Below are 24,664 nucleotides of genomic sequence, written 5' to 3' on the forward strand. Positions count from 1 at the left end.
ACTTATTTTCTCAAAGAGTTGTGAGCATTTGAAATTCCCTAGCCCAGCAAACTGTGGAGACAGAATCATTTATGGCAGAGATGGTTCAGGTACAGTTGAAGCACATTCCCATGAGGGGCAAAGGAAGAACAAACAAATCTAGAGCTCCCTGGATTGCAAAATAAATTGAGGAAGAGAAAGCAAAAAAGGGCTGCTTATGACAAGTGTCGGGTTGTAAATACCAGCAAGAACCAGGCTGATTACAAAAGTATCAGAGGGGAAGTGAAAATTAAAGTGAGAGGCAAAGAGAGCAAATGAGAGAGGATTAGCTGCTAACATAAAAGGGAATGCAAAAGTGTTCTATTGAGATTATAGAATTATAGAACAGTACAGCAGAGTACAGGCCCTTCGGGCCACTATGTTGTGCTGAACTATATGAATACCTCCTCCATGATCAATCTAACCCTTCTGTACAGCGCATAACTCTCTATTTTTCTCACTTAGATATAAATTGTCAAAAGGTAGTAATGGTGAAGTGGGAGCCACAAAGCACAGACATTAGATGTGGGGCAGTTTCAGAGGACTGGAGAAGAGCAAATATTCTTCCCTTATTAATAACAAAGGGATAAAGGATTATCCCAGATTATCTCTGCAGTCCTACAGTTCCTGCCTCTGGTCAATTCTTCATTTTTATTGCTGAACAACTGGGAATCCCTTCAGCTGTTTAGGCACTATGCTTTGGAATTACCTCCTTAGTCTATACAATTTTCTCTCCTTCTTTAAGGCAATCCTTAAGATCTACCCCATTGACCAAAGCTTACAGCCATCAGTCCCAATTAGCTCAACATGTGGCTCAATGATACATCATGTTTGATTAATGCTCCTAAAAAACATCTTGGGATGTTTCACTCAATTCAAGCTGCTGCTGTTTGTGAATAATTGGTTGAATTTTCAGAAATTCAGTAGAATGGATTGTCAAGCAGGCATTTGGAGCTTTACAGAAATTAGTCATAATACCCAGAGAAAATGACAATCATGGGAAAGTTATTGCATATTTTGCAACAGAGTAAGAATGTGACCTGTGCAATATCCTGCAGGTACTACATTACACTGATAACATTTCCTGTTAGGCAAACGGTCTTGAATTTGCAACAAGCAGTTCCACAAAACATCAAGCTGTGTGCAAGAAGAAACGGGAAGACTTTAAATTGCTTTACAGTCCAGCAAACTCGTTCAAGACTTGAATTAGACATTAATTTGCTTTTCTCAATCTGGATTATCTTCGACATCAACATGGATTCTGACTGAAGAAGTGCTTCAGCTGGATCTTGTGCAGAAACTTTTCTCTTGCTGGTTTGAACTTCCGGATATTCAGTTATAATAACCAGACCAAGTTGACCAGGGTGTCAGTGCCTTAACATTACTTGCACAGGAGCCAGCTCTAGAAAACAGACGTCTGCTGCCTTTTGATGTGCTTCAGAAGTTGAGTATTATCTTACCTAGCCCCACGACCCTCAAAGGTCTCTGCTTTCTTTCTGCTCTCCTGCATATCTTTGAATTTCATGCTTCACCAGTGTAGCTATGCTTTCAGCTGTCTAGTCCCAAGGCTCTGATATTCCTCCCCTAACCCTCTCTACCTCTTGCTCTTTCTCCTTATAATGCTTTTCCAAACCTGCCTGATTGAACAAGATTTGAGTTATCTATTCTACTATTTATTTTTTAAAAACAGAAAACACTCAGAAGGTCAATTGTGCACCTATGGAAAGCAAAACAGATTTAATATTTCAGGCTGAATCTGGACCCAGCATCTGCAGTTGATTGCAATATCTGTTTATGTGATTCAGAATCAAATTTTGTCTGGTGCTGTACTTTGGGATATTTTACAGTATTTAAAGGTTCTATATGAATGTGCTGGGGGAGGAAATTAGCAGAATGTAGAATCTAGGTAGCTGAAGGCACAATTGCAGTAGTGGAACCAAGGCAGGAAGTTATTGTTGACAGATTCATCACCCAGTGTCTGTCATAAACTGACTCTGCAGTTTGCAGAGTTTCATTTACTGAAACATTTTATTACTTGCTTGGCCAAACAAATCACAGTGATGCAATTCTTAAGGCCTCTGCCTGTGCAGTCTTGGCAGCATCTCCTATACCCACCACCTTACAAGGCAAGGACAGCCAGGACATGGGAACATTATTACCTCCAGGTTCACCTCTGAATCACCCATCATTCTGACTAGGACATACACTGGGATTTCTTTATTGTTGCTGTCAAGATGCTGGAACATCACTGAGGGATCAGCTTCACCGTAGGGAGTGCAATGGTTCAAGACAGTGGTTGACCACTATCACCTTGAGACCACAAGGGATGGGCATTAAATGTCACCTCGCATGCTAACAGTTAATTTTCAAAACTGTTTTGCACCTCTGTTTTCTTAATAATTCATTAAGTTAGACGTACAGGAGGCTGTTTGGCCCCTTGCTCCTGTACTGGATCTGCAAAAGGGCAGACCATTAGTCCTATACCTTTCTCCTTCCCTGAAGTCCCAAAGTTGTTTTCTTCTCAAGTATTTATCTAATTCCCCGCCTTTTTGAGCTTCTTCAACAACACCCACTAAACCCATGATCTCCACCATCTTACAGAGTGCATTCGAGGGCATAATGATATCCAGAACCAAAAGCTACCCATCCATCTCCACTCTGGTTCCTTTGCCTTAATTCTATGTCCTCTGGTGAGCAGCTCCCATGCCAGCAGAAATTGTTTCCCCATCCAGTTGACCAAAGCTCCTCTTGAGGAATATTTGTCAGGGATTAATCAGTTTTTGACGTCTCCAAATATCAGACAAATAGGGCCACAATGGTTCATCTGTTTCATGTCAATCTGAAGCAAATCCAGCTTCGTACTGATGCTAAGTTGTAGTTAGAATATTGACTGGAATAGGAGTCAATTGGAACCATCAGATGAAGTTGTGTTACAATAGTCCCTCACTCTGGCTGCCTCTCTGCTTTGCTTTAGCTGGGATAATGCTTGCTGATGATTCCATACATAAATGCTCAGCCTTAGATGAAACTGAGGCCCAAAATGAAAAGTATTCATGGAACATAGAACAGTACAGCACAGGAACAGGCCCATTGGCCCACGATGTCTGTGCTGAATGTGACGCTGAATTAAACTAAATCTATTCTTCCTGTACATGATCCATATCCTTCCATTCCCTGCATATTCATGTGTCTATCTAACAGCCTCTTAAGCACCACTATTGTATCTGCTTCCACCAGTATCCCTGGAAAACTGTTCCAAGCACCTTCAACTCTCTGTGTAAAAAACTTGCCCCATGCATCTCCTTTAAACTTCCATCCTCTCACCGCAAATGCATGTCATCTAGTGTTTGACAATCCTACCCTGGGAAAAAGATTCTGACTGTCTACCCTGTCTATCCCTCTCATAATTGTATAAACTTCTATCAGGAAGTTTATGACTATTCCTAGTCATAGTTAATCTCAGCTACCACTGGGTAGGGCAACGCCAGTCATAGTTCTTAGACTTTAAACCACTGCCTCCCTCCTCAATTCCACACCATCTAATGTCTTCCATTAGTTTGTGATGACACCCCCAATCCCCAGAAACAGACTCCATTGTCCCGCATTCTAGGAAGAGCCAGTACTGTCGATGAGGGGCAGGACTGAAAAGAAAAAGGAAGGAGCAAATTCACTGAGAAACTGTAAATGTCAATATACTGCTGGTGGTTATTAAATCGGAAAAAAGTGTGGGTTGTTGTCATTGCGTTGTTACTAAGAGCCATTTACTCTGAGCTTTCTCCTGCCTATAAGGGAACAAACTTTTCTTGTCTAATCCATTCCAGGCTATGGATCCTGAACAAACACAGATGACAAGACAGACGTCACAGACAGACAGTGGTTCCCAGTCTTCTTCCCGGTGCACTAATCACCCCAACACCTGCTGCTTCTGCTGGTGCTGCTGTTGCTCCTGGTAGGGAAATGAAAGTGCAACAGCAATGTATTGTGTAAAGATTCAGCAGATGCACACATGGGTTAGGAGTGCCACCAAAGAGCTCTTAAATGTCTGAGCACAAATTCTAGGCTGAAATGCCAATGCCAGTCCTGTAGGCATCCTGGAGTGCCAGACATGACATCTTTCTGACGAACAGTTTGCCAGAGCATTGGTAAACTGGTCATTGGTTTATTATTATCATATGTACTGAGGTACGGTGAAAGATTTTGTTCTGCATGTCATCCATTCAGAACATTTCATCATGTCAGTACATCGAGGTAGTACAAGGGAAAAGCAATAACAGAATGCACTGTCTGTCCTCCCAGACAGACATAGATCTCCAGGCCACCATTTTGAAGAAGAACATGAGAGTTCTCCAGTACTTTGACAACTATTTATTCCTCAACCGACATCTATAGTAGTTTCTTTGATCATTTCTTTCAATCGCAGCTCATAGGAGCTTGTTGTGTGAAAATTGACTGCTATGTTTCCTATATTACAACAGTGACTGCAGCTCACAAATGCATTTCATTGATTGTAATACACAGTGGGATGATTTGAGTTTGTGAAAAGTGCCAAAGAAATGCAAATTCTTTTGTTTTTTCATACAAGAGCTTCTCTATTTGCATATTGGGAAAAAGTATTAAGCCATCCAAGGTAGAAGGCCTTAGGTTTATTTTCTCTTCTATGCTGAGATACCTGACACTGCCAAGGCACTGATTGGGTTGCTCTCACAGACTGGAATGGGAGAGGGGAGGAATTAGCTGAGATTCCTAACCATTTCCCCCAACCCACCTCCAGTGGTCCCATTGTGATACTTAGCTATACTCCTGTAAGGCTACTTTGAGGATGGATGGTTAGTGTGAGACATTAGCTGAGCTGAAAAAACATGATGGTGCTGGAGGAACTCAGCAGGTCAGGCATCATTCATGGAGAAAAGCAGGGGGTCTAGGTTTCGAGTCAGAACGCTTCTTCAGGACCCTAGTATATTATTCTCTAGTATTTTAGCTGTTCATTTGGTAGCATTTTCAGCTTCCGAGTTACAAGTTTACAGGTGTGAGTCAAACTCCAATGACACAAAAGTCTAGGCTGATGCTTCAGAACAGAACTGGGAATTGTTGAACTGACAGAGGTGGTGTCCTTTGGCTGCAGCACTAAACAAAGACCCCGTCTGATCTCTCAGGATATGCCCTGTATACCTATAATACTGTTTTCTTCACTGCTAAGATCATAATGGATCTGTTGACACTTTAGAAGATACATGTAGGAAATATTATGCAAGAGTGAATATTGAACTGTACATATCATGGGGATGGGAGAACATGAGAAATTTACTTAGGAAGGAGTGTTAAGTAGTTTGTGCAGAAAGCAGTGGCACTGTTACCATTTCTTTTGTTGTGCTTACATGTAGGCAAACTAAAAATCCTCTTCATAATCAACACAAAAAAGAAACAACATGAATCAAAGCTCTCCAATAACACAAGCTCTTGTTTGGCCCTAGTTTCCATGACTCCACCGGTAGCATCTGGAACTTCAATTCCCGAATAAATTCAGGAATCTGCCTTACTATGTCCATTCCTAAATCCTTCCCCTGACAACAAGCCATTTTAAGAGCCACTTAAAAATTTGTATCTTTGACCAAGCTTTGGATCACATGAATTAGAGTTGTTACAGTCCTACAGCACAGAAAAAGGCCCTTTGGCCCAACCGGTCCATGCTGACCAAGATGCCCATCTAGGCTAGTTTCATTTGCCAGCTTTGGCCCATATCACTCTGAACCCTTCCTATCCACATACCCGTCCAAGTGCCTAAAAATGTTGATAATGTGCCTGTCTCAACCAGTCCTTCTGGCAGCTCAGTCCATATATGAACCACCCTCTGGGTGAAACATTTTCCCCTCAGGCTCCTATTAAATATCTTCTGTCTCACCTTGGACCTATGCCCTCTAGTTCTTGATTCCCCAACTCTGGGAAAAAGACTGTGTGCATTCACCCTATCTGTGCCCCTAATGATTTTATACACCTCTATAAGATCACCCCTCGTTCTCTTTCGCTCCAATGAATAAAGTCCCAACCTCTCTAAATTCAGTCCCTTGAGTCCTGGCAACATCCTCATAAATCTTTTCTGCACTCTTTCCAGCTTATTGGTGTCTTTCCTAGAGCAAGATGATCAGAACTAAACACAATATTCCAAATGCGGCCTCACCAACATATTGTACAACTGCAACATAACATCCCAACTTCTGTACTCATTGCCCTGAGTGTTGAGGGCTAGTCTACCAAAAGCCTTCTTCACCACCCTGTCTACCTGTGAAGCCATCTCCTTGCTATTTCCTGAACTGGCAAAGAGACCATAGGACCTATTCCAGAGATACTAATGTATAACTTAAGTATCAGTTTGTGCAACATCTTAAGACTTTTTACTGAGTACGTCATAATTATAAATTGTTGTTTAATAAGGAAATAAGAGGGTGGGGTGAGAAAAATACTGATCTATCAAGTTGACTTTAAGCTCAATAAAATAACCCTCCATTTCCTTCCAGCTTAACTGTCAGGAACAAGGAAATAGATGATTGCAGTCAAAAAGCTTCCATCATTTCCAAGCAGGAAAGTCTTCAGAAACAAGAAGAAAGGTGAACGTGTCACTACAGAGACTTAAAACACTTCTCAATTTAAGTGCAATCTTGGCTCCTTTTAAAAACTGGTGCATTATTTATTGATTGTAAGTTTGGCTGAGTTGGTGTTACTCATTGCCTGTAAATCAGTATCAAGTCATAATTCAGGGCTTCTGCACATGTCCAGACTTCAGTGCTGAAGCTGCTAAGACTTGTTGTCCATGGGAAAAAGCTGAAATAAAACTCTACGAGTGGATGGGAAAGATCCCATTGTGATATATATGGAAGAATGAGAGGGTAGATCTCTCAGCGTGCTGGGAACAGTTCTTTGCTCAGTCATACTTAGACTAGAGCAAGGTGTTGGTTGTTCATATTGCTCTAGAAATGTTCCTATTGCTCATTTAAATCTGCAATGATCATCAGGCAAACTGTGTAAAATGCAAACTAACATTATGTCTTTATAAATGACAGGACTTAGAAACACAACCTGCTATCCAGAGCATTTTTCCATTGGGACAAGATGGAGAAAATGAAAGCAGTATTTATATTGTTCATATTCATGGGTAAATTGGTTACAAGGGGATACAGATTCAGCATTAATAGCAAACAAAAGAGGAAATAGTAAGATAGTCTCGCATAGAAACAGGCCTTTCGACCCAAATGGTGGTTTTGTTCATAAGAGCGTCCTCTCACCAGAGTTCAAATCAGCACATCAGCACATCCTTCCACTCCCTTTTCTGTCTGTGTGTACTTAGCTTCCTCTTAAAAACAACTATGTTATTCACTTCAACAATTCTTTGTAGTTGTGAGTTCCTTATTATCTGGGCAAAGAATTTATTTTCTGAATATTACTCTCTGTCTTACAGCCAATACCTTTGGATTCCCCTGGCAGTGGCAATAGCTTGTTTCTGTGCTAAAAAATACTATTTAATCAGAAAAATTGTTCTAGAGCTCATATGTTGATAATATCAGGGAAGTAACTTGTAGAAACCGGAGCCAAAGTCCATAACATGTAACCCAACAACGTTCATCTTTAGAAAAAGGCAAAGATCATTGGTTAAACAAAGAAGATGGTTTTAATAAAAATTGTCCACAGCCACTCCCATTGTTCAACCTTTCTGGTGTCACAGAGGTTTGTGGCATAGACAGAGGCCCTTTAGAAATTCTCTTGGAAGTGCTGTCCAGGCCTGTCCCCTTTTACTTCATTCTGTCTTTGCTAGACCTGTCGTTGCTCCTGTATTCCTGCCCCTTTCCCATATCTTTTGTCTTAATTTCTATTTTCAAACCTTTATCCACTTCCCTTTTAGAAGCCATTATGGGTTCTCTACACACAACCATTTATGGTGGGACATTCCATGACCCAACAATTCTCTATGCAAGAAATTTCTACTAACTTGCCTTTTTGTTCTTCCAGTCTTAATCTAGAATGTTTCCCCTGTAGTTACCTAATCATTGACCTTGCAAAGAGCTTTAACCAATTTATTTTTATTAAAAAAACCTTTTTCTAACCTTGATGACTATTCTCTTGCTCAAAGCTCATCCAATTGGCTCTTTGACCTGTTCTGCTCCTCCCATGTAATTTACTTTATGATTAACACTCTTTTACTTGGTGGCGGAGAAGGGGTCGGCGGTTAAAGTTCCTTCATGTTTTCCTTCTTTCAGGGATTGCAAGCACAACTCAGCAGATCAAAGGTTATCTGCAGAGAGGGTGAGAAGGGGTTAGCATTTCACAAGACTCTGGTGAAAAGTTATCAGACTGGAAATGAACCTAAACCTTATTGCTTCTCAAGCACTCCCTGATCTGCTCAGTATTTCCACCATTTTCTGTCTTTGTTATCGCACACATATTTTGGTCTATATGCCTTCTTACCATAAGGCTCCCCAATGTTTGTCTCATGTCCCACAATATTTGAACTATTTTCCATCAAGTCCATTGTTCACAGATAAATCTATCTACTACTCCCTCACAAGTCCAAGAAATGTTTATTCCCATAGAAAGCAGACCAGACACAGCTTCAATCACTTTCCCTTTAAGCTTCTGATGACTGTATTCTCCACTTCTGATTCACAGATTGAGTGTGAATCTGGAAGAAGTCGCCTCCTGGTCCCAGTCCTTCGATCACCTCCTGAAGGATCCAAATGGGAGGAAATTTTTATTGCAATTCTTGCAGAGTGAACACAGTGATGAAAATATTCTTTTCTGGCTTGCCTGTGAGGAATTCAAGCAGGAAGATCACAAAGCCTCAATTATGGAAAAGGCAACATCAATATATTTTGATTATATCTCAGTACTGTCTCCAAAGGAGGTAAGTAAAGCAGGGGAGCTACTGGGTGAATGGACACAAAATAAGGAAGAAAGAATTTGTATTGATGCAGTGCCTTTAGTAATTTAATATTTTCTAAATTGTCCTGGTGTTTTTAAAGCTATTAAAATGTAGGAAACACGATAGCTATTTCTGTCAAAGATCTTTCCTCAAACAATAATGTAATAAGTATCCAGATAATCTGTTTTACTGAAGTTTACTTGAGGGATAAATATTAGCCAGGACCCCAGAGGAGTTATATGAAACAGTTCCACAGGATCCACAATATCTAGGCCCCAATTTAACCTCTCAGCTAAACAGCAGCACCACCAACAATGTGATACTTCCTCAGTGTTGGTCTACGTTTTGTGATCAAGACTCTTAAATGGGATTTGAACAGAACCCTATGACTCAGCAGCGAGAATATGACTCACTGACCCACAACTGATGTAGTATCAAGTGTCTCTTTTTCCCCATCCTATCACTCTTATATTTTTCTTTCTCAGTTTACTTCCCTTCTGTACTGACAGCTGGAGCTCCTTTGTCTTTGGTCCATTCTTCATGCTTGAGTCGAGACAGTGAATGCTAAGTGGCAGGAGAAGCAACATCTGTCCTTTTCGCTTCCCACCTTCCAGGGACAAACAGTCTTTCCAAATGCTACTGCCTATAACCCCTCTTTCCCAGGTTCAGTTCCTGACCTCCTGTATGTTTGCATGTTCTCCCTGTGCCTGCATGGATTTCCCCTCGTGTTCCAGCTTCCTCCCACTTGGCTGGTTGCTGGCCACTGTAAATTACTTCCAATGTACTTGGGTGGTTGGAGAATCATCTGGGCATGTGTGAGAGAATAGGTTACATGGAAATTAATGGATTAATGGGATGGATGGGATTGTTCCAAGAGCCAGCATAGTCTTGAAGGTCTGGAAATATGAAAAGATGCTGAAGAAGGTAAGTATGGGGAAGATTAGCTCAGATGTTGCAGGCATTTTGGACAGTAACGTGAATGGCTGAGAAAGAAATGCCTTCATATAAAAGTAAGGAAGTGTTGATGAGGCTCTATGGGGCACTGGTTAGGTCTCATTTGGAACACTGTATGCAGTTTTGGGCCCCTTATCTTAGGAAGGATGTACTGATGTTGGAGAGGGTTCAGAAAAGATTTACGAGAATGATTCCCAGAATGAAAGGGCTTACGTACGATGAGCGTTTGTCGGCTCTTGGACTGTACTCACTGGAGTACAGAAGAATGAAAGGGGACCTCATAGAAACATTTCAAATGTTGAAAGGACTGGACAGCGTAGATGTGGCTAAGCTGTTTCCCTTGGTGGGTGAATCCAGGACTAGAGGGCACAGTCTTAGAATTAGAGGGTACTCGTTTAAGACAGAAATGAGGACAACTTTCTTTAGCCAGAGGGTAGTGAATTTATGGAATTCTTTGCTACATACAGCTGTGGAGGCCTGATCATTGGGGGTGTTTAAGGAGGAGATTGATAGGTATCTAATTAGTCAAGGTATCAAGGGATATGGGGATAAGGCCAGAAATTGGGCTAGATAGGAATAGTTTTAGTTCAGCCCATGGAGCAGACTTGATGGGCCAAATAGCCTACATCTGCTCTTTTGTCTTGTGATCTTGTGATATGAGAAAATGAGCAATGTGAATTGGAAATTATTGCTACAAACAATGCACTATGAAGAGGACACTGGAAGTTCATGGAGTGGATGATATCAGGTGTGCAGGGACAGAGACAGAGTCAGATTCAGAATGAGTTAAATAAAACAAACCTGTGGCCAAACAAGGCCATTTCTATGGAAGGAACACCCACTGGGTATAATTGTACTGAGATATCAGTGCAAGGACAACCAGGGACATCTCAGCGTGAATCAAAGCAAACCATCAGTCTTGAGTTAGTGCAGTTAAAGCCAACACTGGTGTTATTGATGAACAAAGCCACACTGAATCTGGCTGTGAGATGCCCTCTTAAGGCAGTGAACCCAATGAGTTAAGAGAGATATAATATGGAGTTCTTTATCACAGACCAGAAAAATGTCATACCCACACTTGGAAATAATACAGTGTAGGTAATGGTACATTATGACAGGATTGTAAAGTCTGCTCCAATATAAGTAATCAGTTCAGCTGCAGAACTTGTAGGTAAACGTGCAGATGTTATTCACGGAACAGGAAATTAGAAGTGTAAAAACTTCCAGGAAGACAGATAAAAATGGCCAAGTGAAGACATGCACACTCCTACCACAGAAGTGCCAAAAACCTGCTACACCTAGGGGTGGGAGATACAGTGAGGACATAGTATCTGAGCTAAAGTAAAGCACACAGAAACTGGACAGTTACTTTGAATGTTAATTTGTTACAGATTTTCCTGTTAAAGGAAGGGTGTAATATACTGTATGTGGTTTATAAAATACCAGATGTGCATCCCTTTATGAAATGCAACATGTGACCAACTGCTCTCTGCAAGTTGGTCAAAATGTTGAACTGGGCAGAGCTTGTCTGTCTCTGTGGGATTAAGCACACAGTAGAAATAGTCCTTGTCCCTTTAAGTTATTTGGTTTTATAAAGCATTTTATTAGTGTAAATCATTGGCAAACTTCCAATTTCTCAGTGAGTCATTGTGAGAAAGATACTGAGGTGCTATTGAACACCAGTGAGATCAAGCCACATGAATATATAAACATACAAAATAGAAGCAGAAGTAGGCCACTTGGTCTCTTGAGTTTGATGTAACAAGATCATGGCTAACAACTGTCTCAAGCCCCATTGATCGGGACTCAATAGATAGTAATACTTCCTTAACTGGGACATCTCCTAAAATGTCTTGCCTACTAAGTATAACCTTGCAATCTTGAAACACTGAGGGAATGGCAAACAAGGTCATATGTTAGAGTACACATATAAAGATAGGTTTTGAAATAATGTATGGAATGAACACACTCAAAATTAGCAGCTGTAAAACAGGCCTGAACCGTTTAAGCCTTCCACAATGAGTCCCAGCTGTTCTGTGGTAGCACTTCTCCACTTTGAACATGATTCCACATTACAAAACCCTTGTTAAAAAGGGTTTTATTCATTTCAATGTCTCCTCTCACTCTTCTAAATTTTGGGTTTGCGTCTATCGGAGTTTAGAAGAATGTGAGGCGACTTGATGGAAACACAAGATCCTGAAGGGTCTTAACAGGATAGATGTGGAGATGATGTTTTCTCTTGTGGGAGAATCTAGAACTAGGGGTCACTGTTTAAAAATAAGGGGTCTCCCATTTAAGGCAGAAATGAGGTGATTTTTTTATCTCTCAGATAATTGTGAGACTTTGGAATTTCTGACTCAGGTATGGAAGCTGAATCTGAATAGTTTTAAGGCAGAGGTACATTGATTCTTCAAAATACAAGGGGTAAAGGATTACTGCAGGTAGATGGCAATGGATATTCAGGTTACAGTCAGGTCAGCCATGATCTCATTACATTGTGGATCAGACTCAGAAGGCCAAGTGACCTCGTCCAGCTCCTATTTAGTACATTTACATATTCATGTGGTTTGATCTCATGAGTACCTCTTTAAAAGGCAGTATCTCCACTTCCAAGGAAATATTTTATGACAAGATTCTTTCTTTAAAGGAAATGTAAAATGTAAGAAAAGGTAAGATTCTGTCATTAGCAAGATTCCCACATTAATGAGAATGCTTTATGGCAATGCTCTTTAAAGTGGGTCTTTGATATCAGTCCTGATGCAGGGTTTCAAGCTGAATTGTCGACATTTCCTTTCCTCACATAGATGCTGCTTGACCTGCTGAGTTCCTTCAGCAAACTGTTTGTTGCTCCAGATTCCAGTCATGTGTCTTTTCTTGCTGATATCAGACATCTTTTCAAATTGGCAGACAGAACCAAAAAAAACTCACTAATGAACTTCTTTTTCTAGATCAGCATTGATGCTAGTGTGCGAGAAGCAATCAACAAAAACATGGCAATGCCAACAGCAGACATCTTTGATGAAGCACAGATGCATGTGTACGCATTGATGCACAGGGACTCTTACCCCAGGTTCCTGAATTCACCAGTGTACAAATCCCTTCTGGAAGAACTATCTCCCTCTGATAATGCAATGGATTCTGACCTGTGATGTTCACTTTAACAATGTGCCCAACACCAAACAACAGAGCTAATTTCTGACCTCAACCAAGGACTTTGAGGAATCAAATTCTCAGGCCTCCTGTGGGGATCTGTCTTATTTCTCCTGATGCAAAAAGGGACCAGCACGTTCATAACAAAACCTCCAGCCCCTGCCTTACTGAATTATGGCAAGGACTTGAATTTTTCATCTTTAATAGACAATAGCCAAAAAACATTCCAGAAAACATGCTGATAAAATTTGTTTGTTTATTTTTACACTGAATACTGGATTGGCAATATAATTTACCACGTCAACCACGTATTTTGTTTTAAGGATATGGCTTTCAAAATGTGGATATTGTTTGCAGACTGCTGACTGGTTGCTTTTGTTTGTGGACACATAATGGACATGAGGTAAGATAACCCGCAGGCAAGGGGAAAACCAAAATTCCTAAACACCCTGGCACAATGGATGACTTTGAATGTACAAGTATTATCTGTTATCATTAGCAATTTGAATGTGTAGAGTTGCTTGATATAAAGTTCCCTTTATTTGCAGATCTCCAGCTGGGGAGGGGGAATGTTGAATCCCTAGCTGTCCTCTAGCTTGAGATCTGGCCAGACCCTCAGCCCAGCAGTAGAGACAGGAGGGAGTTGACAGCAGGGTACAGAAGATGCCACAAAGTGTTTGAAGGTCAAGGTCTCAAACCTGGCACCACATTTATGGTCTACTCGATAGTAATGAATCTCACTCTTCTGTATGCTCTGAAGGTTTGGACAACCTACAGAGGGCACCTCAACCATTGGAAAAACACCATCAACGCCCTCCATAAAATCCTCCAAATCCATTGGTAGAGTACAAAATCCAATGTCAGTGTCCTCTCCCAGATCAACAGCCCTGGCATCAATGCTCTGCTCACCCACAACCAGCGGACGTCATTATTCACATACCTGACCACAGACTCCAGAAGCAGACGCTCTACTCCGAGCTCCATCATAGACAGAAGAAATGTTTCATGGATGTTCTCAGTTTCTTTGAAAAATTGTGATGTCCTCTCTGACTCTTGGGAATCCGTGGCCCACAACTGCTCAAAATGGAGAAATGGAGTAAGAACTGAGCACCTTGAGTTTCTGAAATGGAAACACACAGAAGCCACAAAGAAACTGCTGAAGCAGTATGCAACATCCCAAACAACGTACCCACCCATTCCATCAAGCAGGACTAGCCCCAACTATGGCAGAGTCTCCTGATCCCACATCGGAGTCTTCAATCTTCTCTGAAGCTACAGAACTGGAGTGGAAGCAAGTCGGAGGGACCGACTGCAACAAGAATAATTACAATTTATTATGGAAACCAAAAATTGATGCACTTGCTTTAACAACAAAAAATGCTGTATTTTGCAAAAGATAATGACCATGAAAACAACCACTGGACTGAACCAAAAACAAAAACTCAAGCATTGTGTTGTGTACCATGATGTTCCAGAAATCCTCCATAACCTTTAGGCCTATGAGTACCTGGAATATTTGGAGACTGGAGGCTCTGAAACCCATACAATTTAAATAAGGATTCTCTCAATGTGCAGGTCAAATTTGGGATTATCGAAATTGTACCTGCTGAAAGATGGTCCAAGAGGTTAGCCCAGCCTCTCTTTTAGATGCTTCTAATTTTAGCCTGCTCTTTGAATTGTTTTTTTAATTTTAGGTTTCCAGTTTAAGATCATTTCTCATTTTCATTGCATTGACTCTTCATTTTCCTGCAAAAATTCCTGAAAATTTATTAATGAACAATTTAAATTTTCTGGTAGCTAAATGGTTAAAAATTATTGTCTCAGTAAACTGTTTTGTAGAATTGTCCAGAAGTGAAACTTTCAAAAGATGTCTAGAGATAATCAATTTGTCAAACTCATCCTGTTGAATCACTTTATCATTAAAACTATTTGAGAACAACCACACGCCTCCAGTTGCTGTTGTTTAGTACAATCAAAGACCTAATCCAAAAATTTGACCTAATCCTTCCAACGGGATTTTGAAAGAGAAATGCACGGTTGGAGGATGAATCATAAACCAAAGCCCTCCCTGTCCTCACAGGTGGAAGGAAGCAAAAGCTCCTGTGATATTATTTGGAAAAAGACCGGGGGAATTCTTCCCAGCCGTGAAAGCAAAGTTTATCTCTCAGCCAACATCAGTAAAGCTGACTATTTCATCATTCTCACATTGCAGTTTGCGAGCATTTACTGTGCACAACTCAACTGCTGTGTTTCCTGCATTGCAACAGTGGTACTCATGGAAAGCCCTTGATTGTTAGGAAGTCTTTGGGAAAGATTCTGAGCAGATGTTTCTTCCTGGCTTGCCACATGGTTATTTTTGACACTAAGTGCATCATATTATTTTAGGTTGAATTTGGGGTGGCACGGTAGCGTAGCAGTTAGCGCGACGCTATTACAGTGCCAGCGATCGGGGTTCGATTCCCGTCGCTGTCTGTAAGGAGTTTGTACGTTCTCCCGTGTCTGCGTGGGTTTCCTCTGGGTGCTCTGGTTTCCTCCCACATTCCAAAGACGTATGGGTAGGTTAATATGGGTGTAAAATGGGCGGAGCGGACTTGTTGGGCCGGAAGGCCCTGTTACCACGCTGTAAATAAAAAAAATGTGAAGTTCAGAAAAAGGGAGTGAAGTTTTTCACCATGAACAGTCAGTGCAACTACATTGTGAGTAAATTTCATGACCACTACTCAACATTCAGCCTCTGCTAGTCTTCTAGCTTGCCTTGCTTTCAACATTAACCAGTAATTAGATGATTTCTGATGGCTCACTTCAGCTTAACTTTGACAACAATAGTTAAAAATTCATAAATTCTCTTCACTCCACAGTTAATCTGAAGAGGCTGGGCGCTCTTGAGAGGATGTTGTTTTGTAATTTTATGGATGAAATGTTAAACCAATGCACATTTTGGTGGACTTGGGTTAAAAAAAAATTCTCACCCTGATCGTCAGGGAGTCTTTCCAATGTCTGTGCCCAAATTTATCTCTTAAACAAAACCACAAAAAAAACTGTCTATCCTTATAATTTGTAGGTCATGCTGTTTATAATTAATTACTGTATTTGCATACATAACACAGTTGTTGCACTCCTGAGTAATTTATTGGATGTGAAGGACTTTGGGATATTTCTGAGAGATGCAACAAGATACTTAAATAGGTCAGACACAAAACCCAAACTTTTTCATTGGAGTTGTAAGGTCAGGCCTGACATTCAATATTGCTTCATTTTCAGGAAACTAAGTTCATTTGTGATGAGACTTGGGGATTGAGCTGCTGTAATGCAAACAAAAGCTCCCATGTAAGCATGGGACTATTTCAAAGAGCAGGAGGGAAAAGTGGGTTATTTTGGGGGAAGAGAGTGTTGGGTGAGGAAGTGATGGTTAGATAGGTGTACCATTGGTTAATGGAGCAATACTAGCTAGCCATCCTCTGTTCTTCAAATGTGTGGTCAGATGGAGCATATTTCCAAACTATCCTTGTTCATTGTGGCCCTCTAAGAACGCTGTGATAAGTGCAGCTGCCTTTGGCTAGCTCAGGGCAAATCAATGTTGCTGGACGGTCCTCAAAGAAAGATTATAGACTCTCTGTGGTAAACCTGTTTCAGATATGCACCCAGCATCAAGCAGACTTTATGACCATGACTCGCAGGGCACCTCAAGATCACTATTACAACTGTAAGCTATTTGGAAAGTTAGATAGTTTAGTGCCTAAAAATTAGGCCGTGAAAAGTCAAATGTCGAGGTCTAATATTTCCCTTTGGAATGGAATCGTTGGAGCTATTGAACAATATCTAGCAGTGCATTCCTTGAAGGGAATTTTTATTTCAGTTTTTAATTATTGGAACAGAAGCTCTATCTGTTTAATGTAACCACATTAATAAATGCATGAAATAATACAAAATATTTGTCAACGATGTGTCTTCATAATAAATGAAACATCACTTCACATCAAAATTAATCTTTAGTAACCTGGATCATGCAGCATCTTGAAAGAGGCTCAAAATAATGAATTCAAACTTAATTGTCTAGTTTAGGAATTAGAAGCTCGAATGGGACAATACAGGTTTACTGTGATGTATTTTAGAGAAAGATTTGCAATGTCTAATGATTGCACAGGCTCCAAGGTTATATTGACTAATGGTTGCAATGGTGTTGTGAAGATTTTGGTATAGTTGTATGGACAAATATCTGTGCCTATCGTACAATCAATGTGTGAAAATTTGTATTAAATATTTTGAACAAGTCAAAATCGCAGGATTATTAGAGACTCAAGAGACTGCAGATGCTGGAATCTGGAGCAACATACAATCTGCTGGAGGAACTCAGTGGTCAAAACCCTTTCCTCCCACAGACACTGCGCAACTCGCTGAGTTCCTCCTACAGATTGTTTGTTACTTGCAAGATTACTACACCTAGCAACACCCTAGTTTTAAAATTAACATTGTTTTCAAATTCTTACGGGGTCTCATCAGTATAGTTTTCTTATGCCCTACAATTCCTTGGTAATGGTATTGGTTTATTATTGTCACTTGTACTGAGATACAGTGAAAAACTTCTCTTGCATACCGATCGTACAGGTCAATTCATTACACAGTGCAGTTACATTGGGTTAGTACAGAGTGCATTCAGGTAGTACAGGTAAAAACAATAACAGTACAGAGTAAAGTGTCACAGCTACAGGGAAAGTGCAGTGCAATAAGGTGCAAGGTCACAACAAGGTAGATCGTGAGGTTTGATGGACGGCACAACATGGTGGGCCGAAGGGCCTGTTTTGTGCTGTGTGGTTCTATGGTTCTAGTCCATCTCATCGTTTAAAAGAAACCGTTCAATAGTCTTATCACAGTGGGGTAGAAGCTGTCCTTAAGTCTGGTTTACGTGCCCTCAGGCTCCTGTATCTTCTACCTGATGGAAGAGGAGAGAAGAGAGAATGACCCGGGTGGATGGGGTCTTTGATTCTGCTGGCTGCTTCACCAAGGCAGCAAGAGGTAAAGACAAGGAGGGGAGGCTGGTGTCCATGATGCGCTGGGCTGTGTCCACAACTCTCTGTAGTTTTTTTGTGGTCCTGGGCAGAGCAGTTGCTGTACCAAGCCGTGATGCATCCAGATAGGATGCTTTCTATGATGCATCGATAAAAGTTGGTGAGTGTCAAAGGGGACAAACCGAATTTCTTCAGCCTCCTGAGGAAGTAGAGGCGCTGGTGAGCTTGTACTCTGCACTCTTTCAATTCTGGCCTCTCACACATTTTAATGCCTCCAGATGGTTAACTGTAGCCTTCAGCTGCCTGAACTCCAAGCTAAAGCATTCCCTTCCTAAATATCTCCATTCTTTATCTCTCCCATCCTTTATGAAACTTCTTAAAACATAATATTTTATTCAAGCTTTTAGTCATTTGCCCAAAGGAAGAAAGTACTTGTCTTTGTTAGAGGCTTTAACAAAGGTTGAATGGATTGATGTTTGGGATAAGAATGATGACACATTGAGTAGATCTATATATTTTGAGTTGAGAAAAAAAGAAGTGATTAGTTCACACAATGTGCATCGCAGGAATTTATCTGCCCAGCCAGTCTATGCTGATATTTATGCTCCATTTAACTCAAAACAAAAGTATGAAATTCTTGTAGATACCCTGAGGATGAAGACTTTGGAACCATTAGTGCAGAATGAACAGTTAACCATTTAGGAATGAATTAAGAACAAGGCAGCAAATATTTAAAATTTTCAGTCCCACAAGCTTGTGTATGAGGGGCATTTCTACTGATAAACTTTTTTAAATGTATTAAAATGGGAAATTAGATAAGGGAGAAGAGAATGAAAGTTTACTCTGAAAGGTGAAATGAAGCAGAATGGGAAGAGACTCATAAACACCAATATACATCGGCTGGGTCAAATGGCCACCTTTTGCCATTTAGCAATATTTGGCCAAGGTGAAGACATCTCAGAGTCATACAGCTTGGAAACAGGCCCTTCAGCCCACCATGTCCATGCAAACCACCAAACACCCACTCACACTAATCCCATCAACTGCCCCAGTCTCTGAATCTGCTAGGGGCAATTGACACTGGCCAATAACCCCTACCAACCCACACATTTTTGCGATGAGAGGGGAAACTGGAACATCTGGAGGAAACCCATGCAGTCACAGGGAGAATATGCCAATTCCACACAGACAGTACCCATGGTTAGGATAGAACCCAGGTCACTAGACCCAAGAGACAGCAAGTCTACTAAACGTACCACTGTGCTACTCAGCCATCTCAGACTAATGTCCTCAGAAACTTACACCAAATGATAAAATATCCATAAGGAAAATACTATCTTAAAATAAAATGGAAAAAGATTTAAGCTGGTTTACTTAACTTGTTGACACTCACATTTCTGATTCAAGTACAAATCACTTTAATTTACTGAATACAAACATCTGAAGCTGGCCTGAAGAGGGGAAAAAATATACATTTGAAAAACAAACCAAAGATACAATCTTTTGCCAACTCAGTAACATTGCCTGGAAGTAGTTTTCAGGAAACAAAACACACATTTCATATCAAACATCTAAAATATTTCAGAGTCAGGCAAGGACTTGTTAAATATCTTTGTACAGTTGATTGCCTACTCTCAAGGATTGTCCCGATGTCAAACACAACTATAAGGAGGTTTCTTTGAGCAATGTTTGGGAGAGAGAAAAAGAAAATCAGAGACAAGGACAAAATTGAGGGTTTTTTTGTAACTTTCTATGGATACTTTTGTTTATTAGCAATAAAAATACAAGAAATGTTCTGGGAGAGAGGAGAAGGGCGGTTAGACACTGAAAGCATTCAGCTAAACAATGAAAACTCTTCATTTTCTGATTAGCTGAGGGAAAGCAAAGCACTGGCGAGTAATGGCTGAAGTGAAGGGTAGGCAGTTGAAATACAATGAAACCTTCAGGAATCCATCCAACCAGAATTGGCATCTCTATTCATGGTGAATTGGAGACGCAGTTTTACAACTTCCTTCCCACTGACTTTAAGTAGATGGCTGTCAAGTAAGAATTAGGCTCACTTGTGACACCTCCACGACTTCCTGGAGTTCACCTCTGAAGAACTGTTGTTCTTGTAAGATTATGGAGGGTGTCCATAGCTCATGGAACAGCAGCCCAAAAAAAGCTAAAAGATTATAGATGGAGAAGTTTGGGAGTGGGAGGATATTTGGAAGATAAGGCAGTGACTTCTATAAAAATAAACACAAATGAACAGTGATCTACAAAAAAGTTCTTTAAGATTTGGCCTTGAACTAATGCAGTACTCTCCTCGGAGGATGTAATTGATTCCTTATTATTAGTTATTCTAAAGAGAGTTGGATTTAGACAAAATTTTAAAATATATCCACTTCAGTTGAATCTCAAATGTATTTTCCATTCTGCAAACTTAAAAAAATACCTGTTAAGAATGAGAAATGTTTCTCGTTATAAATTCCTATTTCCTCCAATAAAATTAATCTTCAAAGGCCAACTTAATATTCCTGCAATATAATCAACACCATAAAATGTTTCTTAATGTTGAAAATGCTACAAAATTTGGCTCTGTACAATTTTGCAAATGATTTGATGATGTTCACAGTGAGCATAAGGCAGTGAAATCTAAGTTGAAAATACAAACTGCATATGCTGGAGATTTGAAATAAAGACAGAAAATGCTCAAAGAAAAAACACCTCGGGCAGCATCTCAGTAAATATTTCAGCCCTGAAGCATAAGAGCTAATGTTTCAGGTCCAAAAAGACTATTGTTTCTCTTTCCACAGATGCTGCCTGACCTGTTAAGTGTTTCCACTATTTTCTATTTTTATTACTTAAATCTACACCTCCTTACACAGCAGAAACCATGCAGTGTGCAAAAGCTGCAGAGGTTGTTCAGTTCTTAAAACATTATTGATTAAGAACCAAATTTGCTCATGAATCATTTGAAAACAAATTGAGAAAAGCACCATAAAGATTTCTGGCTTTGCTAGAATACATTTTCCTCTCCTCCGAAAAGATGAGGTTTAAGTTGTAGTGAAAAATGTTTCAATATTGTCCAGTCAATCAGCAGAACTGAAATAAAAAAAAGAAATATTTTAGTTGTTTAATATTTTCTGAGCCCTTATTATAGAACAATAATTCCACCTTTAAGGTGTTGCAGAGCAATGACACATTAAGGTATTACATGAACCAACAAAAGCAAAGCTAACATGGTTTAATGATTAGGGCCTTGAGATGTGTGACCACTGATTAAGAGGTGCCACTCTCTCTTGTTCCATGATAATATAGAGTGAGACATGATTGAGGATACTTTTACCATTTCTTAAAGGCTAGGAGAATCCCATTTCGACTAGTAAGTTGCCTATAACAGGCTTTAGTACCAGAGAGTTGGAGAAAAATAATAGTGAGAGAAGATTCTTATTCCTATTTGTTACCTCATGACTTGCAAGAATACTGGATGTAGATTTATCCTGTGACATCAGGTCGGCAGGAAAGCTTTTGGCACCTACAAAAACTGGTCAATTAAAGGAGGTATTGGAAAGCCGTCATCATTCAAGGATCAATTGTCCTTCACAGTGTCAGCTACCAAGTTTGGAATCTGACCTCCAGTGTTGTCTGCGTGGAGTTTGCAGGTTCTCCCTGTCACCATATGAATTACTTCCAGGTGCTTCATTTTCCTACCACTTCCCCAAAGACATGCTGGTTGATAGTTATTAGGCCACAGAAAATTCTCTCTAATGTAGGCAGTTGGCAGGACAATCGGGGGAGGGGTGGAGAAAGTTAATGGGCATATGTGAAAAAATAGGTTACAGCAAAATAAGAGGGCAAACGGGATTGATGGGGTTGCTCAGACCTGTCATGGACTCGATGGGCTGAATGAGCTCCTCCCATGTTGCAAGGAAACATTTTTTAAAAATGAGAAAATAAGGCAGCAGTCTTCAGCGACATGGAAAAAGAAACATGGACAGTGGGAAGAGAAGGAAACCCCCACCAGACTCATGATGAGGTTGCTCTTGTCCAGAATCCCCTACCATGAAAACAGTCTGGTGATTCTACTTGAAAATGTATATCTACAGACAGTGAAGTAGAGAATAGGCCTGTAATTTTTTTAATTTCAAAAATAGCCTTTATTCCTAATAAAAAAATATATACAAAGAAAGAAACAGTTTTACATTTATGGTCGTTACATTCAGCAGTGTAAACTTTTAAAGAGGAAAAAAACACAACCATAGCACCAGGCCACTCGTGTGACCCCTGGGGTGATACACCTTTTCAATATTCGAGGGGCTTCCCCACCCAACTCTGCCCCTCCACGTGTGGTAGCGGAAGGAGCCTAGACTGTGGACCTTCTCCACAGAGACTTAGCACTGGCTGCACTGAGCTTCAGTGCATCCCTCAGCACGTACTCCTGCAGCCGGGACTGTGCCAGTCAGCAGCATTCCCTTATGGACATCTCGCTGTGCTGGAAGACCAACAAGTTTCGGTCAGACCCAAAGGGCATCCTTCACCAAGTTGATGACCTTCCAGCAGCACTTGATGTCTGCCTCGGTGTGTGTCCCCATAGATCAGAGAGTCCATAGATCAGAGGGTCCTCTGTTACGCAGCTGCTGGGGGTGAACCAGGACATGGACCCTTGCATTTGTCTCCACACCCTCTTTGCAAACCAACAGTCTGCAAAGAGGTGGGTGACCATCTCTTCCCCACCGCAGCCACCCCAAGGGTAGTGTACATTGGGGAGGATACGTCATCTGTACAGAGAATTTTTGTTTTATTTCAAAAGTAAACTTTATTCATAATAAAAAGTATATACAAAGGAAGAAACAATGCAAAAACCTTAACATTCATGGTTGTTACATTCAGTAGTGTAAAACTTTAAAGAGAAAAAAAAACACACAAACAAACATAGCACCATTGCCACTCACATGGCTCCCTGAGGTGACACCCCTTTCATTGTTCAAGAGGCTTCCCCACCCATCTGAGCCCCTCCATGTCCAGTAGCGGAAGGAGCCCAGACTGTACACCTTCCCCACAGAGACTTAGTATTGGCTGCACTGGGCTTCAGTGCATCCCTCGGCACATACTCCTGCAGCCTGCACTGTGCCAGTCTGCAGCATTCCCTTACAGATGACGTGGTAGCGTAGCGCTTAGCACGACGCTATTACAGAACCAGCGATCGGCGTTTGATTGCCATCACCATCTGTAAGGAGTTTGTACATTATCCCCGTGTCCGCGTGGGTTTCCTCTGGGTGCTCTGGTTTTCTCCCACATTTTAAAGACGTACAGGTAGGTTAACATGGGTTTAAAATGGGCAGAGTGGACTTGTCGGACCGGAAGGGCCCGTTACTGTGCTGTATAAATAAAGTTTAATCTTGCTGTGCTGGAAGACAAACAAGTTTCAGGTAGACCAAAGAGCGTCCTTCAACAACTTGATGACCTCCCAGCAGCACTTGACGTCTGTCTCAGTGAGTGTCCCCAGGAACAGCCCATAGATCAGAGAGTCCTCTGTCACACAGCTGCTGGGGATGAACCAGGACATGGACCCTTGCATCCGTCTCCACACCCTCTTAGCAAATCTACAGTCTGCAAAGAGGTGGGTGACTGTTTAATCCCCACTGCAGCCGTCCTGAGGGCAACACACATTGGGGTGATGTATCATCTGTAGAGGAAAGCTCTGACTGGGAGGGCACCTCTCACCACCAGCCAAGCGAGGTCTTGGTGCTTGTTGTTCAGATCTGGCATGAGGCGTTCTGCCATATGGTTTGGATCGTTTGCACCAGGAACAAACCTACAGAATCCATAGTGTCCCTGTCCCTCAGTGTTCTGAAGCACATTCCGCTCTGACCACTGCCTGATGGACTTGTACTCAAAGATGTTTACTTGGAAGAATTCTTCCACAAAGGACAGATAGTATGGCAACGTCCAGCTGACTGGGGCGTTGCGCAGTAGAGGGGCCAGGTCTATCTTCCGCAACAGCAGGGACAAGTAGAACCTCAGCACATAGTGACACTTGGTGCCCATATACTTTGGGTCCACACACTGACTGATGCAGCCACACATGAAGGTGGTCATCAGGATGAGGGCAACATTGGAAACACTTTTGCCCCTATTCTCAGGGGACATATAGTGTGACCCGTCGGACTCGCTCCATCTTGGACCCCCAGATGAACTGGAAGACATCCCAGGTGATTACCAAGGCAGAGGAGTGAGGAACAGGCCACACCTGCACCAGGTACAGCAGCCCTGATAGCATATTGCACCTGATGACCAAATTCTTCCCAGTTATTGACAGAGAACGCCATTTCCACAAATCCAATTTTTGTTTGACCTTCCCAATCCATTCCAGCCAATTCTTGTTACATGCCTCAGCCCCTCCGAACCAGATCCCCGGCACCTTCAGGTAGTCAGAGCTGATGGTGAAGGGGATGTTGGTACAGAGAATGGGCCTGTAATGCCCCCTGTGGTTGAATGAGGTATCACCACTCACTCTCTTGAGACACTCACCGTACATGAATGATGTGCCAGTGCAATTTAGAGAGAAAAGAAGGGATGTGGCAGAAAATGCAAATGAAATAAAACAAATGAGTGAAATGAAAGGCATGAAAAGAAGCAGAAG

At 41.2% G+C, this 24,664-nt stretch overlaps 2 protein-coding genes across 2 annotated transcripts in view; one reads left to right on the plus strand and one right to left on the minus strand.

Annotated features, from left to right (window-relative positions):
- The first annotated feature begins 1,155 nt into the window (after nucleotides 1–1,155).
- Nucleotides 1,156–16,917, plus strand: LOC127581833 (regulator of G-protein signaling 17-like). The gene is made up of 5 exons (XM_052036602.1): nucleotides 1,156–1,460; nucleotides 3,838–3,967; nucleotides 6,531–6,620; nucleotides 8,674–8,908; nucleotides 12,829–16,917. Exons 2-5 carry the CDS (start codon nucleotides 3,843–3,845, stop codon nucleotides 13,027–13,029), a joined length of 651 nt encoding a protein of 216 aa, XP_051892562.1. The 5' UTR covers nucleotides 1,156–1,460; nucleotides 3,838–3,842; the 3' UTR covers nucleotides 13,030–16,917.
- Nucleotides 16,918–19,476: 2,559 nt separating this feature from the next.
- The window catches only part of tcea3 (transcription elongation factor A (SII), 3), a 31,639-nt gene continuing 26,451 nt past the window's right edge, over nucleotides 19,477–24,664 (minus strand). The window contains exon 13 of the mRNA XM_052036385.1: nucleotides 19,477–21,123. Within this exon, the coding sequence (XP_051892345.1) occupies nucleotides 21,115–21,123 (9 nt within the window). The 3' untranslated portion in view covers nucleotides 19,477–21,114. The remainder of the gene's footprint in view (nucleotides 21,124–24,664) is intronic.

This window comes from Pristis pectinata, chromosome 22 (genome assembly GCF_009764475.1).
Source record: "Pristis pectinata isolate sPriPec2 chromosome 22, sPriPec2.1.pri, whole genome shotgun sequence".
In the NCBI taxonomy this organism is placed as follows: Eukaryota; Metazoa; Chordata; class Chondrichthyes; order Rhinopristiformes; family Pristidae; genus Pristis; species Pristis pectinata.

Coding starts and splice junctions, on each gene's coding strand:
- LOC127581833 (XM_052036602.1), top strand. CDS start 3,843: ATGGATCCTGAACAAACACAGATGACAAGACAGACGTCACAGACAGAC. Junction 6,621..8,673: donor CTTCAGAAACAAGAAGAAAG/GTGAACGTGTCA, acceptor TCTGATTCACAG/ATTGAGTGTGAATCTGGAAG. Junction 8,909..12,828: donor CAGTACTGTCTCCAAAGGAG/GTAAGTAAAGCA, acceptor TTCTTTTTCTAG/ATCAGCATTGATGCTAGTGT.